Consider the following 19,341-nt stretch of genomic DNA (forward strand, 5'->3'; position numbering starts at 1 on the left):
CTGTTTTAAATTGTTTTATTATAATCCTTATTTTTTACTGAATGCCATCGATAACGAATATAGGTATTCCTAATTGTTAACTATATTCTATAATTTCGTTATAAATAAATGGCAGTTGATATGAATGGTTTGGTAGGTATTTTGAAATCTACCGTTTATTTAAAGAAAAGTATTTAGTCAAACAATATTTATTCGATACATGCATAAATGCTTAAAATATATTGACATGGTAATGTGGCGAAGTTGCTTATTCGAACTGGCGGTAAACGAAAAGTAGAAAAAAAATCGTGATGACAACTTTTGAAGTAAAAGAAACTAGTTTAGATACAGGACAAGAAAACGAACAAATAACTAGCAACTCCATTGAAGAAATTCGTAAATGTAACACACAAAATTATATCGACACTTCTTGGGAACAAAGTTATGGTTCATTTCAAGAGTCGAAATGCAGTAAACGTGATAGGACTCCACCTTTTATGAGTATAATGATTGACGCAGAAACTGTTGATAGCAGAATAAATAGTTCTACACAAACAGAATTCGCAGGTCCAACGCAAGGCAGTATTATTGACGAAAATTTATCGCTTACTAAATACTTTAATTTCGAAGATTTATCATCCAATGAAAATGACGAAAGATCTTCAAGTAAGCGATTCAGACACGATTCTTTAGAAGATAATAAAGAAATACGACCATGGAAAAAGACAAAGTGTACAGAATCAAATACATCGAGTTCAACTGACTTAAATGAGGAGAGATCGCTACAAGGGTCTCTAGCAAATGAATTAGGTTCTGAATCAGAATTATCATTTAAATCAATTAATAGTAATTATTCTTATAAGACTCGTAAAAGAAGGAGAAAATCGGATTCTAATCTATTTCGAAGTGTTTTTCAAAGATCTGAAAAGAGTAACTACTTCAATAAATACAGTTACTCCGAAAGGAAATCGCCAGGTAAGAAAAAATATCAAATTATGTACCACATAGTTGTTTTAATTTTCACAGACGTAGAACCATTTAATTGAATGTTCGAAATATTATAAAATAATTTTAATGAATATAGTAATTAAAAAATACATACTATTTGTATGTACTTTATGTAAAATATTTTATATCTGGTTCGTTAGTTAGTTAATGTACACTTATATGTTTACTTATTACATTTAGACAGACTTGCAAATGGACCTCAGGGTCGTGGTTACGAACAATGGGGTGGGCGACACTAACATTAAGAAATATTAAACTTTCCTTACATTGCCAAAGAGCCACTAAACTTGGAAATTAAGATGTTATGTCTCTTGTTCCATTCATACTAGCTTACTCGGTAGAATATGTGTTGAGTCGGAAATAGGTACTTAGACGAACTTTCACAAAGCCTAAAAAATAATCTTATAATAAAATTAATTAAATATTAAAAAAACAATATAGGTAAATAAATAAAAATAAATCAGTAGAAGGTCAAGTGTATTGGAAGTCACATTATCACTTTGATAACTTACTTTTATTTATATTAAACCAGTCTTAGTGGGCGAATATATCATGACATCATCCATACGAGTTAAAACGTTAACGGTCGAGGAGTGAATTAGACTTGTTAATGTAGATACCAAGAGCAGACACTCGTAATTGTTGACTCTTATTAACATGAGTCTGAACGGGGATAACATTTTGGTAGATATGTTAGCCTTAGATGAAAATTACACGCCAATAATAGATGAAAATTTGTGGTGTATGTTGTCAGGAGGTACACCGAGAAATGATAAGGTACACCGGCGCAACAAACGTACGAAGTTATCAAAGCTGATGGACCTTTGTACATGGATTGGCAGGAAGGTATTCAGTATGTTTATTATTTTTGTTTATCTATATTGAAAAAATAATCAAATCGTGTATGGTGTGGTGACATCATAAATCAATAAATAAAGCTGAATTTAGTTGCTATAGATATATTTTTTAGAGGTAATTATTTAAGAATAAAATTTTAAGCTTATGATTTTATAATGCCTAGTTAGTTTAAAAGCTTTGTTTATGGTTTAATACTTAGAAAAATAATTTTAAAATAGTGAATCAGTAGGCAAATACAGATTTTTTTGTTAGATATTTGTTTATTTTTTCAAAATTTACCAAAAATCACTTGATATTGTTAATTTTCTGTTAACAACTTAGGGTTACTTACCTTGTTTATGGACCGTGATGAATAGGAATGGTTCGTATCGTAATATATTAAGATTGTAAACAGTGAATCTTGAAAGCAAACTAATGTGACGTGAAGCAAACTGTATATAGGAGTTGCAATTAACAACAAAAACACGTCGAATTTAAATGTTTACAGTGTACATGTACTTTATTAAAAGTAAATTGTTATGATATAAATTAGACTTTTGTATTCAGGGTTTCCAGTCTCTCACTGGGTTGTATGCAGATATCCTCAGAGAACCAATAAGTCACGATGAAAACAAAGAAAATATCTACGCGGAGGAGTTAAAACGACTCAGAAGATTCATCGACGAAGTCGATCAAAAGCATACTCGTATGTCGCGAGAAAATGAAAGTCTTCAGGAAGAAATGAAAAAAATGGCGGTTAAAATTGCTGAACTAGAGGATAAAATTAGGTACATAGTTTTAGGATACTTTTATTTACAAAAGAGTGCATTGTGTGCCTATATGTTTGAAAATGAACGTAACTGAATCTTGCAATACAATTTTTTCCACGTCTGCAATGAATGATATAGGTAAAGACAAATTTAATATAATACCAAAAGAATAAATGTTTATTTCTTTTTAAAACATATTTAAGAACTCTGTATTTACTTATTAATAAGGTATATCGCAGTTATTAATTAAATTATCCATTAATTAACAGCTTAGCAATTTTACTAAACGGCGATGTTTATCCAGCGGCCTGAATGACATCAGTTAATAAATCTTCCGTTCATAAAATAGGATAATAGGCTATTTGACAATGTGAAAAATAAAGTGTCAATTATTGTAATCAGTATATATTATGAGTTTAAAAATGGTTATTTATTAACGAAAGTTGGAAATAATAATTAATTTATTCAAAAATTCATAAATAAAAATGATTTTTTTTAAACGTTTGTCACGTGACACAAAACGCTCCTGATTGGTCGGGCTTATGATGACGTCACTTGCTTGTTAACCTCGTTTGCCTACTGTATGTGGATTAAATGTGCCACAGGTTACAATACAGGTAAGTGACATATTGTCAAAGCAGCGTTTTCGCGCGCTATTTGAATATGGAATTTTTAATTTGATATTTTTCAGCAAATATGTACTAGAATTAAAAAAAAACAACTTTTGCTGGGTTCCTTAACCTCTACTAAATAATATAAAATGGATTTTAAAAACTAGTCAAATAGCCTATTAGCTTAGACTTAAAAAAAAAACAGATTGATATTCAATACAATTTTATAAATTAACTTTTCAGCATATTTTTAGTAGTGTCTAAAGGAAATTATCCTATTTTATGATTGGTTGAATGTCATACAATTAATATTATTAAAGGATAAATTCTAAAACTAACTAATTCGAAACTATATTATCTGAAAGGTAAAACTCGTCGTCCGGCGTTAAATCATGAAAGTTAAATCTTATTAACAGTTATAGACCCACCTCGGCTACGCACAGGTACAATTAATGAATAAAGAAATATCTTAGAAATTGATCATTAGTTGCAGAGATTAGAGACAAACAAACATATTTTACCTCGTTATAATATTCGTATACATTTTATACTGATTTTTTTTCGACTGTTTTATTGATTTGAAATATATTTTTCCTTTTACTCTTGCAGTAGGCAGCAAAATGCACAGAACAATCAATCATCTTTAAAACCACTATCATGCCCTCCACCACCGCCACCTCCACCCCCTCCGCCGCCACCACCGCCACCGCCACCGCCTCCAACATCATCAAACAGATTGCCCATGCGTTCTCACACAATTCCAAGATGCGGTTCAGCGCCACCGAGGATAGCGGGACCACGTCTTACTATTACTCCGCAAGACATCGCTAATGTAAAACTGAGAAAAGCTAAGGTACTAAAAAATCAAAAAAATAAATAAGATTATCTGGTTTAATAAGTAAACCATTAACAAAAACGTTTTCCGATATTAATTCGATAAAGGTACCTATTAGGTAATTGCTTTTAAGACTAGACAACTGCTTAAGACTTGGAGGATATTATACAAACGTAGGTTCAATCCCGTAGTCTGATGGGATTGCAACGATTGGAGAAAGATATAGCGCCAGACAAACAGATTTCCTTTTTTTTTAAAACAGAGAAAAGTTATTCCAGGTCTGATAATATGAATTACTCATAAGTCTGCCGTTTGTCCAATGTGGATAATTATATGATTCGCTAGATTTTTTTTTAATGACAGACGACAGGTAGGCAGACGATCAAATGGGCCAAGTGGTCCTCGTCGAACATAGACAATGGCGTCGTAAGAAATATTAACCATTCCTTACATGGCCAATATGCCACCAACCTTGGAAACTAAGATGTGATGTCCCTTGTGCCTGTAGTTACACTGGCTCACTCACCTTTCAAACCGGAACACAACACTACTGGGTACTGCAGTTTGGCGGTAGAATATCTGATAACTTATCCAGACGTTCTGGCACAGTCTTACCACCAAGTGAAGATAGGCATTATTATGAATATAAAATTTAATAAGGTAATTGAATTCAATGTTTATTTTAACAGGACAATCCTGTTCGATCTAAGCCAGTAAAAGAAGTTCAACAGCCACTGGTAACGCAACATTTACTAGAGGCCACGAGGGCGAGGCTTGGTCGTAACCGACCTGTTGCTGCCTCCACACCAAAGCAGCAGCTATCTGATTTAGAAAAGTAAGGAACTTTATGGTTAAAGTATGTTTTTTTTGTTATTATTGTAGCTATAGTGAAATTAAAATAAGTTTTTAATATGCTGACTGTCTGTTTCTTTTCCCCTATTTTAGTATAACAGTATCTACTATCAAACTTTTTAATTTTCTTGTCAGATTTTCTTTTATGACAAATAGGAAACTTTGAATCACCTGATGATACGTTTGTTCTGAGTTCAATGCTCATAGCTTACTATTGCACATTGCCTTTGTTTACATTATTTCGTTATGTTGTCCTTTCCAAATATCCTTTTAAAATAAATATTAAATATTATAAATATACATTTTATATAAAGTTACATTTAAATTTAATTTTGCAGATGCTTATTACAAGAGACATCAGTTACGTCGCTGTACAGACGGAGAGTAACACGGGGAACATTTCGTAGCACGGAGGAGTTACGCGTGCGGCCGTACCCCGCTTCGCGATGTACTCGTTCGCCGTGCTCCCCGCGCTCACCTCGTTCCAATTCACTATCGCGTGTAACCCCTACGTCTCCACTTAAATTTCCACTATTATGTCCAAACAAAGAATGACAATCTGTGCGTGCATACGTGTTCATTATAGTAATGTGATTGAATCTCGTAATATTAATTATTATTTGTGATTTTGGAAAATGACAACATTTTTATCAGATTCATTATGTTATGCTTGTCTTTGGACGATGATCTTTTTCAGTACAGCATAGTAATTACTAAATAAGGTAGCACATCATATTTATCTGAAATTAGAAAATATTTTATTAAAAATATTGTTACTGTTAATGACATGGATAATAACGCTGACTGTACTGAATTTTTGTTTGAAATTAAGGACATTTCTGTTATTTAAAAAATTACATTGACTGTAATAATAACTACTGTATGAATACAATTTTCTTCTATTTTATAATAAATATATCCATCTAAAGATCAATTTAAAATATAGTTTTTAATGAAAAGAACGAAATTTATACAAACAAACAGATACTTATCGTATCAACAAGATTTATAATACATTTTTTTTTATAAAATTATATGTCTATTTATTAAAATATTTATTGTACGCCGTACATAATTATCTAATATGATTGAGTTGCATAAATAAACTACGATTATGTAAAATATATTTGTTGAGTTCTTATTAATAATTTCTACCTAGTACTCTGTTTGTATTCAATTTTGTATAGTCTCTGTTTTAACACAATAGAGTAGCGGAAGGAAAGTGTTGATTTAAAATACCATAAGACAAAAAATTTACAATTTTGTCTTTTGAAGTAATTTCCTTACCCTGGTCGTTAATTAAATACTGTTCTTGTTATCAAAATGCGTCTGTGCAAGTAATTATTATTGTTCAATTTTATATATACCTAAGATGGTTTATTATATAAAAAGCTCGATCACGCCGAGATTTGCCGTACGCAGCCTGAGCCTATTAATAGTAAACAGAGCCGTCTCAAGGCCGTCGCAGGGGCCCCTGGGGACCTTTTGGTAAATATTTATTTATTTACTATAATAAAATGCTTATGGCCCGGCCTTAAGTATAGTTTCAAATAAACGATGCGGTAATTTTCGTATATTCATAGGAATCTGATTGGATTGGTACATTCTTAATATAGCTATTTTATAGCCTTTTTTGATCAATATGTTAGTTATTTCTTACAAATATATCACTTTCGAAAATATACATAGCAGTCAACGAGAGAACAAACGTGTGAAAGAAGTCGTTGGTTCATCGGGGCCCTCTCAGGATGAGGGCCCTGGGCACGTGCCCCATGTGCCCTATGGTAAAGACGTTAATGATAGTGCAGATAGCCGATTATTCTTAAAGATATATGTTTACATTAAAAAATTGTCTACTGGATCTGTAGTAAGATCTTCCTTTCTGTTTCTGCTTAATATTGCATTGTTTGCTGATGATGCTCATGTTATTCATCACTTTTTAACGTTAACAAAAACCAAGCTATTTAATATGCCATTATTCCGCAGCATATACAGATATTTGTTTTAAGTTTAACTTATGATTATACTGTTCAACTCGAAGCGATCATGATTAGAATTTCCTATAATTGGGTTTAAGTCTAGAATATATTTATAGTTCGGTAAAATTTTATAACTTATAAATTTAATCTCTTTTTTTTATTAAGTTAATGACTTTCTAAACATATTTCTATGATTCTCAATTCGCATTCGTTTAAATCAAAATATGAAAAAAATATTGTATCAATTTTGATGATAACAATAGTGACACAACATTTTGTTTTTTTATTTTTTTATTTATCATTTACCGATAACCGACTTGATATTGACCTATATAGTAAGAAATATATTTAAATTTTATTAAATATTATCTTTATAATATTTATATGTTACTCAATGTTTTAATACTGAGTAACATATAATAATTATTAATATTATTTTAATAAATAACTAATTATATTGTACATATTTATAATATTGTTCTGATACATAGCTATAGTTTGTTACGTATTATTTCTACTCAACAACCAAACAATCCCTTTTGACATTTGGCAGAATGTTTTGCGCCCACTAGCGCAAACGCAAATGTACAAAAGAAAAAAGGATAAAATGAGCTAATTTTTATGTACTAGTTTTAGTTTTTTATGAAATAATCATTAATCAATATATTACATTTTTAAAGAAGATATATGAATAATGGATGCTATCTAATTTATTTCGATTACTATGTTAGACAACTAATGTAACATTTCTATAGTTTTATGTATTCAAAGCCGGTATTTACAAGTTTTACTGATTAGTTTCTCACCAGTTTCTTTCTGTAACCAGTTTGTAAAATGGATTTTAGTTCTTTAAACCCGATCACATCCAATGCGCTTAATCTTGCTGCAAGAAATAATGATGTAAAAGCGGTCGAAAGATTACTTAAAAAAATTAACCCGAACTGCATCGACAATCGAGGCTGGACGTGTCTTCATGAAGCTGCAGCAAATGACAGTTATCAAAGTCTACAGTTAATTTTAAAACACAAGTATATTAGACCTTTAGTAGAAACTCACGAAGGCCATACCGCGCTCTATCTAGCATGTCGGTACAAGAGTTCCATCCAGACGATAAAAGCCATCCTGGAAAGTGTGCCTGACATAGCTAACTACGGAAGTACTGAAGATGTTACGCCTCTGCATATTTCAAGTGCCCAAGGTAGGGTGGAAGTGATACAGCTGTTATTAGATTATGGAGCTATAATTGATGTTCAAGATTTTGATGGAGATACTCCTTTGCATGATGCTGCACTTGGCCAACAATATGATGCTGTGGCTGCATTGTTACATGCAGGAGCTGATCCAGAAATTAAAAATGAGGCTAATTATGTGCCATTTCATCTAGCATGCTACAAAGGATGTTTTGAAACTGTAAAAAATTTATATTCATTTATTAATGATGTTAATGAAGTCACAATGAATGGTGATAGCCCCCTCATTTTAGCGACACAAGGTTGTAATGATGAAATTGTTAAATTTCTGTTACAAAGAGGTGCAGATCCCCATATAAAAAATAAATATGGAGACCTAGCATTAACAATGGCTTTGAATATGGGACATAGTTCAAGTTTTAAAATATTACTCACGGTCACAGATCTAAAGAAAATTGATCAAAATATAATATTATATGCTTGCAAGCCCCATTATTTCAAATTAGAAATACTCGAAAGTCTTTTGACACATGATATAGGACCAGATTTTTTTGATTTTTATGAACAGTTTCATGTCACACTAGAACAAATTGGTGAATTTCAGCCTTCATATATTACAAATGCACCCATAAATTCATATTTGAACATTTGCGAATATATTTATCAGCAGTCTCAGGATAAGTTTCAACAGTTCTTTTATTTGTTTCTGATGCGTGGTCTTATGGTTGATGCTTTGGATATCAATGAGTGTCCACCTCTTGTATACGTACATTATTGTATGCACACTGCGTGCTTTATAGATGTAAGTTAAATTAACTTTTCTAAATACTCTTTAACAAATAAAACATAAATTACTTATAAACCTAATTAATAAATTTCAGGTATTTCAAATACTTAGGGAACACGGCTGCAATGTCGATTACTGTAGCTCCATGTCCAACATTAGTACAAAGAGATTTATACCGGATGCTTTTCTTGCATCTCTCACAAGTGACCCTGCTACATCTGTTGTTATGTTGCCGTATAGCTTGCACTGTGATCCTGAATATTTGTTACAGTTTGCCTGTAAATATGGATTGTTAGGCAGAATACCACAGCAAGTAAGTTGGTTATTGAATTACTACTAATACATATATGTATATTAACCCATAACAAGTGTTTACTCAATGGTTGAAATTCAAACATAATCATTTAAGGAAATCTGAAAATTTGAGGAAAACATGTATGAATGTGCATGTTTTGGATATTTTTTTAATTGATAACACAAGAGTTCATCAATAGCTACCAAATTTAGAAATAGCAAGTCAGTTGTCATTTTAGGAAAATATGATGGAACTCTAGAAAAAGTTGATTATGAGTACTTGAGGCAAAGTTGTTATTCTTTAATAAAATGTCAACTTTGAACAAGTTTGAAAATAAGTATTAAGAAATTTAGAGCAAATGATAATTTAAAGATAATAATTTTGTTTTTTCTTTTATATATTGCTTAATTTTGTATTTTATATGTTTTTGTAACTTTTAGGTACAAGATCAATTAATAGCAATGATTGATGAAAATTTGGAGGGTATCAATGCAGAAGCACTCTCTTACTCAACTTTACCATTAAAGCATTTGTGTCGGCAAAAAATTAGGTCACTTATAAGAAACACAAATGGTAATTTATTTAGTACAAATCAATTTCTTAATACTCTTCACAGAATAGAAATACCTCGATGTTTAAAAGAATATATACGTTTCCTTTAAGACATTTTGTTACTTAATATTTGTTTAAGTTTGTTAATTGTTTCTAAGGCTTTCTAAATACTTCTGATATAGAAGGGTGATATTAGGGTGATTCTTGTGCTTGTGATATTAGAAGGTATGTTATGGAATCGGAAATTGTAAACTTAAATGTAAATATTAAAATAAAACTGTTTATTCCAAATTAAATATTATATATTTCACATAATATATTATATCATATTTCACTTATATGTTAAGTATGGATTTTAAATTACATAATATATAATACAGTCTCAAAAATTTTGTACATTTACTATCATTAAAAATATTTTTTCCATACATATATAATGCTTTGTTGATTATGTATAAGAGTAATTGTTTATTTATTTGAAGTTTGCACCATTTGCCATAAAATCTTCAATTTCTTCGACACTGAAAAAAATTATATGCAGTATTTTATTATTCGAAAAACTAAACTTCTTTAAACAAGTATATATTGCATTTTACACAAAGATTAAAACAAATATATTAATAAATCAAACCTGATATACAACCACAGTATTTTAATTATTAATATATATCTAGACACTAGTATTTTATATTGTGCTTTCCAATAACTTAGAGTGATACAAGCTACCAATGAGTGTTCAAATAAGAACTACATTAGTACATTGCATTTTATTGTGAATTCTAGGTGTGTCATTGTTATGGCTAAAACAATAAAATGAAGCGTAGTCATAATATTTGTTATAATTTTTTTTTTTACTTTATTATACCTAAAATTGAAACCTATGAGTTGATTTATTTGTTTACAATCATACATACTTATCTCTAGTTTCTGAAACACTGATCAAAGTCAGATTTACTAATCTTTAATAACAACTTTTTGTCACCTATGGTATCATCAGCTGGCATCAATCAACGACATTTCAAATTAAAGGCTACTTTACTATAATAGCACTGCTATATTATGCGCTACAAACTGTTTTTATTCAATATATCTTATTTATATTTGTTAAATATATATTTCAATAATTTTTTGTATTTACCTTTCAATAGAATCTGCAAATTTAGTTAATCTGACTTGCATTAGTGTCAGAAATATGATGTAAATAATATATCTACAATGTAACTTACGTTCTTGGTACGAAAGTTAAATTTTCAACTCCATTTTCTGTAATGAGTACATCATCCTCGATGCGAACTCCTCCAAACCCTCTGAATTGATTAACTCTATCCCAATTGAAGAATTGCGATTGCTGCGGGTTCTTCTGAGCTCCGTCCAAAAGCTATAATGAGGTACAATAAAGGTTTTTGCTCAATTTAAACAATATTTTAATTTTATATTGGGATGATAATTAGGATACTAGGACTTATTACCTTAATTGAGCCTCCGTTTAAACGGTAGTACACCACCACCAGGTATGGTAGGTGGTATCCATCCATTATAGTTATCTACCACCAAATAGCAATGTATTGTGTTGCCGTGTGGTAATTAAGGGCTCAAAGGTCATATTAAGTTATGACGTGTCAACAACAGAATCCAAGATGTTATGACTCATAAAATCTTAGATGCTATTACTAACAGTTTTAAGGATTCGTTTTATTTCTTACAATTTCAGTTTCTGGATGACAAAGTTTATTCAAGTTAACATAATGTGGCCATTTCCATGTCTGTTTTACTTAAATAAAAATACAATTACTCTCGCTATGAAGTAGCAACCAGGCTCTATGGTGAGGACCATGCCTGCTTGCAAAGCGCGAGCTGTCCGCAGTCTAGCGAGCGGGCCTCGCTCTCTGGGCGGGCAGTGCGGCAGGTATCCCCCCACGTCGTGCACGTCCAGGCCCAGCAGGTGACCGAGACCGTGTGGCTGGAGGATACCGTTAACGCCGTGCTAAAACAAAATATTAAAATCCTAAAGATATTTAGCAATGTTTACTAAATGGAGGATTTGTAGTATTATAATATTGGTGCGATCTAAGTTGACCAAAATTTAAACAAAGTTTAGATTCGAATAGGTTGCCCTTTTACAATTCATAATTAAATAAATAGTTTGGCATAGTTAACAACATTTATTTTAAAGTTTACAAATCGCTTCTTTCTCTTCTTCGATCATCTTTCCACCTCTCACCTCAATCATCTTCTCCACATCTCCTTTGAGTAAGTTGCCTTCTTTCAAATGCTCCAACATTGCACGATTAGCTGTCAAATGCATATCAGTCCAAAGCACTCCCGGCTTCGCTTCCCTATAATTATGATTATCAAATGAATTACATTCGGTAATTATATTTTTTTTGTATACCAAAAGTTTCTCAGTTATCTGAAAATCCTTGAGATATATGGCACTGTATTTGTTTGTATGTACTAGGGCATGGTATTCGTTTCTATAATAACATTCAGGTTATTTTTAACTTAGCCTGTTAAAAGATGTAAATCACATGTCAAAATATGTACATATATATATTTTACTTAAAACAAAATTATATTATATATATTATAAAAAGGCGTGCACTTAGTATTTGTTGATTTTTAGGCAAACTATACAATATAAATTTAATTGTACTTTATTGACATACTCTGTAACTAAAATGGTGGAAAAGAGTAGGTAAATGCTGAGTTTTTTGCCGGTTTGACATTTCATTCATTGATTTTAACTAAAATAATTGAAGCGCTTTTTATATATTAAGCAATATATTTAAATATATATTCGTTTGAGTGTTGTTGTTGAATAAATTTAATAATACAATATCTAACCTGACGACTGCGTCTCGGGCTTTCAGTACAGCCTCGTAGATTAACTTCTGGTCGTCAGTGAACTTGCCGTTGGCGGGGAAGGAGCACGTGATGTCCGCGGCGTAGCCTGCGTAGTTGCCGCCCATGTCGAACAAACTAAAATTTAAAAATATATATTATATATTAATCTGGTGGGAAGCGATTCTGTACTAAAATTTATATTATTGTACATTCGTAGTAAAGTTTAACGTTATATTTAATAAGTTTTACATACCCTACATAGACATAGAACATACTATCTATTAAAAGACATTATTATATCATCATATCGCAGACAATAATGACTACTTCCTTGAACCGGTCAGACACTAGCGACGGCATTAGTGATGTGCTGCGGCCTCACCACATGTCGCCGTCGTGCACCATCTTGGCGTTGGGCGCGGCGGCGTGTCCGTAGTGCAGCGTGGCGCCGTTGTGTCCGGAGCCGCAGATGCAGGTGTACGACACGTGCCGGCAGCCGCCCACGCGGTAGCAGTGGTCCAGGAACACGGACTCGCACTGGTACTCGATGAGGCCGGGCCGCGTGAACAGCATCACCTGCCGGCGGAATGCACATGGTGTAGGTACTGCGCCCGCGTCAGCTACCCAGGCCTCTGGGTGAGATGTAGGTACTTATCACCCCTTATTTCTTGAGTATTCTACTAAATTCAATGAACGGCAGTTTTGATAATTTTGCAAATCTAGAATATTTTGTAATAAATACGGATGAGCCAATGTCGATACACTAGGCTCTGACACTTTAGATCTCGAGGTATAAGGGGCATCGATCGTGTTAATATTTTTTACAGTACCAGTGTCTTTCGGTGAACGTTACCACCTCGGTCACGGGTATCGCTCGTCTGCTTCCCTAACTTAATATAAATATTACATTTGTACCTGTTTATGTGCATCTGACGATATTTTGCAGACATATCTCATAACTTCAATCTCCTCCGGAGTCTTTATCACTCGTCTGAAACAATTATTTATTGCCTTTAATATTTATTTCTAAATGATCAAATAGAGAGGATAATTATAAATAAAATGTTAAATAATATTTTATTGTTATTATAGTATCACCACATTAAAAGTTTCTGGTCCGCCCCCGGGGGTCGTAGCGTGATATCATATTACATAGCCCATTCCAATCACAGCAGGAGTAAAGATAAATTGACATTGAATTGTTATAATATCTTTGGTCTCGACCAATCATGAGGAGTCTATGGTCTATTCCAAATACATAAGGAGTATAGCAAATAAACAAAATTGTCATTGAATTGACATTATATCATTGGTCGAGATTGTGTAATATTCTTACTTATGCATTCGTCTTGAATGTCGGCGAAGTTTGTCTACTCCTTCGATTGGAGTAGTGTATAATTTGTTTCAATGAATGGGCTTCCAAAATAAAAACAATCAAACTGGTAGATCTTCATAGTTTGTCCATACAAATATAATATTCAGCTAAAATATTAGAATAGATAAACATATTTTTAAATAAATATTAAAATTTGTACGACAATACCTAAGGACTACATTGATGTAATACCTAATGTATTAAAAATTATTTTCAATATTTGTATAAACATGTTTATCAATCTATTTCTTGAATAAATTCGAATTTACGACAAGTTAATCTTGATACATTAATTAAGTATTTTTACGATCACATTCTGATAACTTCTTGAATGACGTAATCAATTGATATGGATTGGAAACAATAACTAAATCAACAATAATGATATTAATGTGTATTTAGCTGATTATACTATAAATATGTAAAGAAATTGAAGTCATAAATATTATCTTATTAAGAATTCGCTCAACAGTCAGTATTTTACTACAATCATTAGTGAAAATTTCAGGACAACAAATGAATTTGCAATTTACGAACATATATTTTTTTCTAATCATATTTTTGTATTACGATAACAATGAAGTTTTTAATCAAAATTAGATCATCATCAAAATATATGAATGGAATATTGAGGCTGAGTTTGATTCCAATTTAAATATTGGACAACATCACATACATTACTCTGATCCCAATGTAAGTAGCTAAAGCACTTGTGTTATGGACATCAGAAGTAACGACGGTACCACAAATACCCAGACCCAAGACAACATAGAAAACTAATGAAGTTTTTCTACATCGACTCGGCCGGGAATCGAACCCGGGACCTCGGAGTGGCGTACCCATGAAAACCGGTGTACACACTACTCGACCACGGAGGTCGTCCAGAATTTACACAGTATAATCAGATTTTTGAATAATTTATTTTCTTATCTATAAATCGAACTTGTTGATTTTGCAACAATATTTGCTAGAAAGTATTATTTACAATTTTAAACAAACATAAACTCATAAATTTGTTATGATCGTCATAGCAATTTAAGCTTATTTAGTGTAGCACTTCTTCATAAATGTCATCATCAGATTTAGATCAATTAGTAAACTATAAATAGATAAATATAAACGACAAATATAAATTAGTATGTTATTGCTTCGCATATAAACATTGGGAAGTTAATTTGCCATATTTAAGAAACAGTAACCGATTTCAGCTATAATAGTAACGTATGTTAAATAATTTATGACCTTTATAAGATTATGTTTTATTCCAGAAAAATATTTTAAATTGATTACATTAGTGCATGGCAAGAATGCGAGTATAAAGGTTACTTTGCACAAACAATATTATAACAAATAACATGAAATAAATTATAATGTTGACATTATACTATTTTATGTCTAAGTGTGTTGTTATCTTTTTCTGATTTAATCAATTTAAAAAAAAGCACACTTACAGTTCAGCAATAATCGGAAATAGAATTTCATTGTCTACGTTGAATCTGAAAAAAAAAACAATTAATTAAACAACAAAATCTTTGCCTCAATTTAGTGAAATATTTAATTTAGAGTTTAAAAAAAAAAGAAGAGTTATGAAATCGAATAAGTATGTAAATAGACTTACTCATCAATACCCTCAAATACTGCTTCTTTAGCTGTTAAGCCACTGTCCGAATTGGGGCCACTCTGAAATGATAAACAAGTTGATCGATAATAATATTTCAATAGCAAAGGGTGGAAATATAAACAAACAAAAAGAGTGAACTTCTGACTCTGAAGTGAGAGAAAATCGAATTTCGTAGGTTGTATAAGAACCTCCTTAGAGTATTTTTAGCAAGACGCATTTTGAAAGTATTTTTCTCGAAATATTCTCTTAATTCTTAATAATATCATGCCATTTCATTTAATATGAAAGTCTTTAAATTTAAATGAAGAATGAATTGTATTTTTATATTCATCACTTACATGACAATATCAATAAAGTTCGTTATTTTACATTGCTTTAACAATCATAGGTATTTTAAATTTAATAAAAACTATCAAATCAATAAATATGATTATTCATATTATTATATTGTATTCAATATGATGAGCAGATATTAGAACTCCAAAAGGAAGGAGATTACCTCTGTATTTTTATGATTATTTTTATTTAGACATAAGGGACATCCCTTTTAAAAACATTTAATTAAAACTTAGATATACTTACAAGAGTGAGTAAGACATCAGGTTTTAGGGATTTTAGTACATCTGTAAGCTGAAAATAAAATTACAATATTATTTTAATAATGGTATACACAATTGAGACAAATTTTGATTTGTTTAACCTTCTATTTGGAAACTAATATGACACTTAAATAAAAATAACTGTGTCAATATTGATGAAACTTTTTATATCTAATAGCTTATGATTTAAACATAATCTATCTCGCTGTAGCTGTAGCAGTGTATATCGTAATGATAGGTGATAGATTGTCTCACTAGAATCAGCAACACTCTTTGTATAATTGTTGTCTATTATAACAATAATGATCATATAAAGTTACACATCCTGTACTGGAATAAGGGAACTTCTATCTGAGTCTCCAATGGACATGGAGTTAGGAATTATTAAGGATAAAATTAATAATAGGAACTCAAAATATCTTTAGATACATTGCTAGATTATTAAAATAGTAACTGGTTTGATTTTAAAAATATAAAATCTTCAAGCTTCTGTTTAATGTTAATTAAAAAAAATATATACTATCTTACGTGACTGGTAGCAAGATTGTTTCAATCAAGATTACAATATATAATCCGATGATAAATTCCATTTTATTATTATACATGAATAATATATACATTAAAATGATAATTCCTTCAACAATTTTCATAATTATTGAACCAAGAAAAAAATCATTCATAAGTTTCATATGGCTACAAGTTTATTAAAAAAAGGACAATTGCAGGTTATTAGTAAACTATTTCGAAGTAATGACATATCTTTTACTAGCTGGCAGCATCATCCCATAATAAGTAAATAAGCTATTTAAGGTCATTTTATGAATTAAATTTCTATACATAATTTGAATAAAAAATTAAACATTTAACACTTTTACCAAGTCTCAACAACGGAAATCAATATCACCAGACGGGAGATTTTTGTGTGTTGTGTTCACAAGTAAAGATCACTTTATTCCCTTACTTTGATAATCTAATGGGAAGACAAATAACAGTTTCTTGTCATATTGATCTGACTCAGGACCTGAGTCTTGTTCTGCAACCATGTAAGCTAGTCTGTAGACTAATGACGCAAAACATTGATTACTCAATAAGGACAAGTACATTGTGATAATGTTTTTAATAAAGTGTAATTAAGCTTTAGAATACTCTAATTACTATATTACTTAATTTTGTGACATTAATTTTTTGTTTTCTTTGTATGTATAGTGATCTAGAACCTAACTTAGCTCCTAAAATAATTAATTATTGTGTTAAAAATTATAATATGCAAGAATTGAATGTACCTCATCTACATAATGTACTTCTTCAACTCCATATATTTTCTTAAACTCTGATGGTGTGAGTAGTTTACCCATCCAAACTTCATATTCTTCTGGTAGCCGTGGCACAAACAAATGTGCCTTTCCTGTTTTGACATCTAAGGCAAAGAAGCAGCCGGGCTCACGAACACCACACACCCAAGTAAAATATGCTTCCTTGAATTATAAAATATAAATGATATTCAAAATAATCAAAACTTATGGTTGTTTTTAAAGAATATGAACAAATGTTTTCTATTGTATTATGATAGCAAAATCAAATCAATAATGGAAAGACATTAAAAATAATATAGCAATAAAACAAACATCCAACTCAGAACTTGCAACACAGGAAAATGTGCCTAATATGAGAAATAAAATGAGGCAAAAAATTAAATTTTCTTCATCATTCTGAAGTTTGCATACAAAATCTACCCTAAAATTTATATATTTATATTTATAAAAGAAGCTACTCAGCCCAAGTACACTAATGATTAATACAATTAAAACACTAAATGGAAACCATATATAATTTCAGAGCTCTTTTTAAGGGTTCTATTATGTGAACTGTCTCACCTGTCTGAAAACATACTCGATATCAGTGTCATAATGGCTGATGCTGTCACCTCCTTGTAACACTACAACTTGTCCACTTTGAAGTTTTTCTGCAAGCCTTTGTCTGTTTTTAGCAAACAACGACAATGGTACTTCTAATGTACCGGGACCCATCGACCATGAATCTATCATCGTTGCTATTCACGTAATACAGTATTGTAAAATGTATATTTCCTCCGCTTATCTTCAATATAGATAAATTGCTGTCGATTTTCTTTATCTTTCACCTGTGTAAAGTACATAATTACAAATACTACGTAAATATTATCAAATATGTATTAGTTATTATATACGATGCAAATATCATTATTTTTACCCGTAAGAGTTCGATACATTAACGTCGAATTTATGAAAAGTTTGATAAAGTATTTACAAACAAAAAGAAAACAATTCAACGATATCGAAAATTGCGTATCGTTATGGGTAGACACTAAACAAAGCAGTCGTATTAAAAGTTTTGCTTATGATAGTTTGACAAGTGAAAACTGACGACTTAGTAACTGACATTTGACATTTGAATATATGGGCGCTCGGCCGTGCTGCCATCTAGTTTCAATGTAAGTAATAAATCAAAACAAAACTATATCCTGGGCATTCGCCGTGCTGCCATCTGTTGTCAATATGTGTAACAAATAGAATAAAACTTATAATCTGTAAAGCGACATCTGTCAGCTAATTTGGGACTTAATAATACAGGAAATATTATTATCTACTCTTAGCAATAAAGTAAGTAAAATGTAGAATAATAAATTGTAATTCATATTTTAGAATCAATCTTAGATAATACTAAGTTATATTTCTTATTTTGGAATGTAGAATGTATTAAGCAAGTCATTAACATTTGTTTTGTACCTATGGCGTTAAGCCTATGATTTCCGGACAGATTTATTATAATAAGTAAGGAATTAAATAAATTAAGATTTAATAGAAGTTTTGGTTATGGCAATTATTAACTAATACTGTTTAAATAATTTAGAAATATAAATATGATTTCTTTTTGTCAAGAAATGTGTAAATTTGATTTGACCGGTATATTTTTAATATAGATAGTGATAAATAATTAAGCTAATTACAATATATTTCGATTTTTAACTAAGATCAAAAATAAATTTATATTATTTTTTTATTATTATAAGCCATTAATAGTTATTATGTTTGTAAAATATAAATATGGTTTTGTTGTTGTTAAAAAAAGGATTTTAGTTAGTAGAAAAGTAAGTTCAGGCGGGCATTCCTCGGTCAATTGTAGAACTATTCAGATCATTAAATTTATTAATGCAAAGTGTTTTCTGCA

General features: G+C 30.8%; 3 protein-coding genes across 5 annotated transcripts; 2 read left to right on the forward strand and 1 right to left on the reverse strand.

Annotated features, from left to right (window-relative positions):
• The first annotated feature begins 178 nt into the window (after nt 1–178).
• Nucleotides 179–5,964, forward strand: LOC113399089 (uncharacterized). Of its 2 annotated transcripts, none has more exons than XM_064217184.1 (6): nt 179–954; nt 1,742–1,833; nt 2,392–2,612; nt 3,815–4,058; nt 4,730–4,875; nt 5,231–5,964. In XM_064217184.1, exons 1-6 carry the CDS (start codon nt 291–293, stop codon nt 5,445–5,447), a joined length of 1,584 nt encoding a protein of 527 aa, XP_064073254.1. In that variant the 5' UTR covers nt 179–290; the 3' UTR covers nt 5,448–5,964. The 2 variants fall into 2 exon arrangements, with proteins under 2 accessions (XP_064073254.1, XP_064073255.1); XM_064217185.1 differs by having other exon boundaries at nt 4,730–4,896; nt 5,231–5,410.
• Nucleotides 5,965–7,462: 1,498 nt separating this feature from the next.
• LOC113399074 (ankyrin-1-like) lies at nt 7,463–10,000 on the forward strand. The gene is made up of 3 exons (XM_026638107.2): nt 7,463–8,863; nt 8,943–9,161; nt 9,584–10,000. The coding sequence occupies exons 1-3, from the start codon at nt 7,706–7,708 to the stop codon at nt 9,803–9,805; spliced, it is 1,599 nt and encodes a 532-aa protein (XP_026493892.2). The 5' UTR covers nt 7,463–7,705; the 3' UTR covers nt 9,806–10,000.
• LOC113399078 (xaa-Pro dipeptidase) lies at nt 9,976–18,504 on the reverse strand. Of its 2 annotated transcripts, none has more exons than XM_064217141.1 (13): nt 18,364–18,504; nt 18,009–18,231; nt 17,418–17,609; nt 16,118–16,165; nt 15,533–15,594; nt 15,366–15,410; nt 13,455–13,530; nt 12,922–13,115; nt 12,540–12,674; nt 11,917–12,031; nt 11,488–11,679; nt 10,922–11,073; nt 9,976–10,216 (listed from the first exon to the last, which is right to left on the reverse strand). In XM_064217141.1, the coding sequence occupies exons 2-13, from the start codon at nt 18,177–18,179 to the stop codon at nt 10,168–10,170; spliced, it is 1,431 nt and encodes a 476-aa protein (XP_064073211.1). In that variant the 5' UTR covers nt 18,180–18,231; nt 18,364–18,504; the 3' UTR covers nt 9,976–10,167. The 2 variants fall into 2 exon arrangements, with proteins under 2 accessions (XP_064073211.1, XP_026493897.2); XM_026638112.2 differs by having other exon boundaries at nt 18,009–18,274.
• Nucleotides 18,505–19,341: the final 837 nt, after the last annotated feature.

This window comes from Vanessa tameamea, chromosome 15 (assembly GCF_037043105.1).
Source record: "Vanessa tameamea isolate UH-Manoa-2023 chromosome 15, ilVanTame1 primary haplotype, whole genome shotgun sequence".
In the NCBI taxonomy this organism is placed as follows: domain Eukaryota; kingdom Metazoa; phylum Arthropoda; class Insecta; order Lepidoptera; family Nymphalidae; genus Vanessa; species Vanessa tameamea.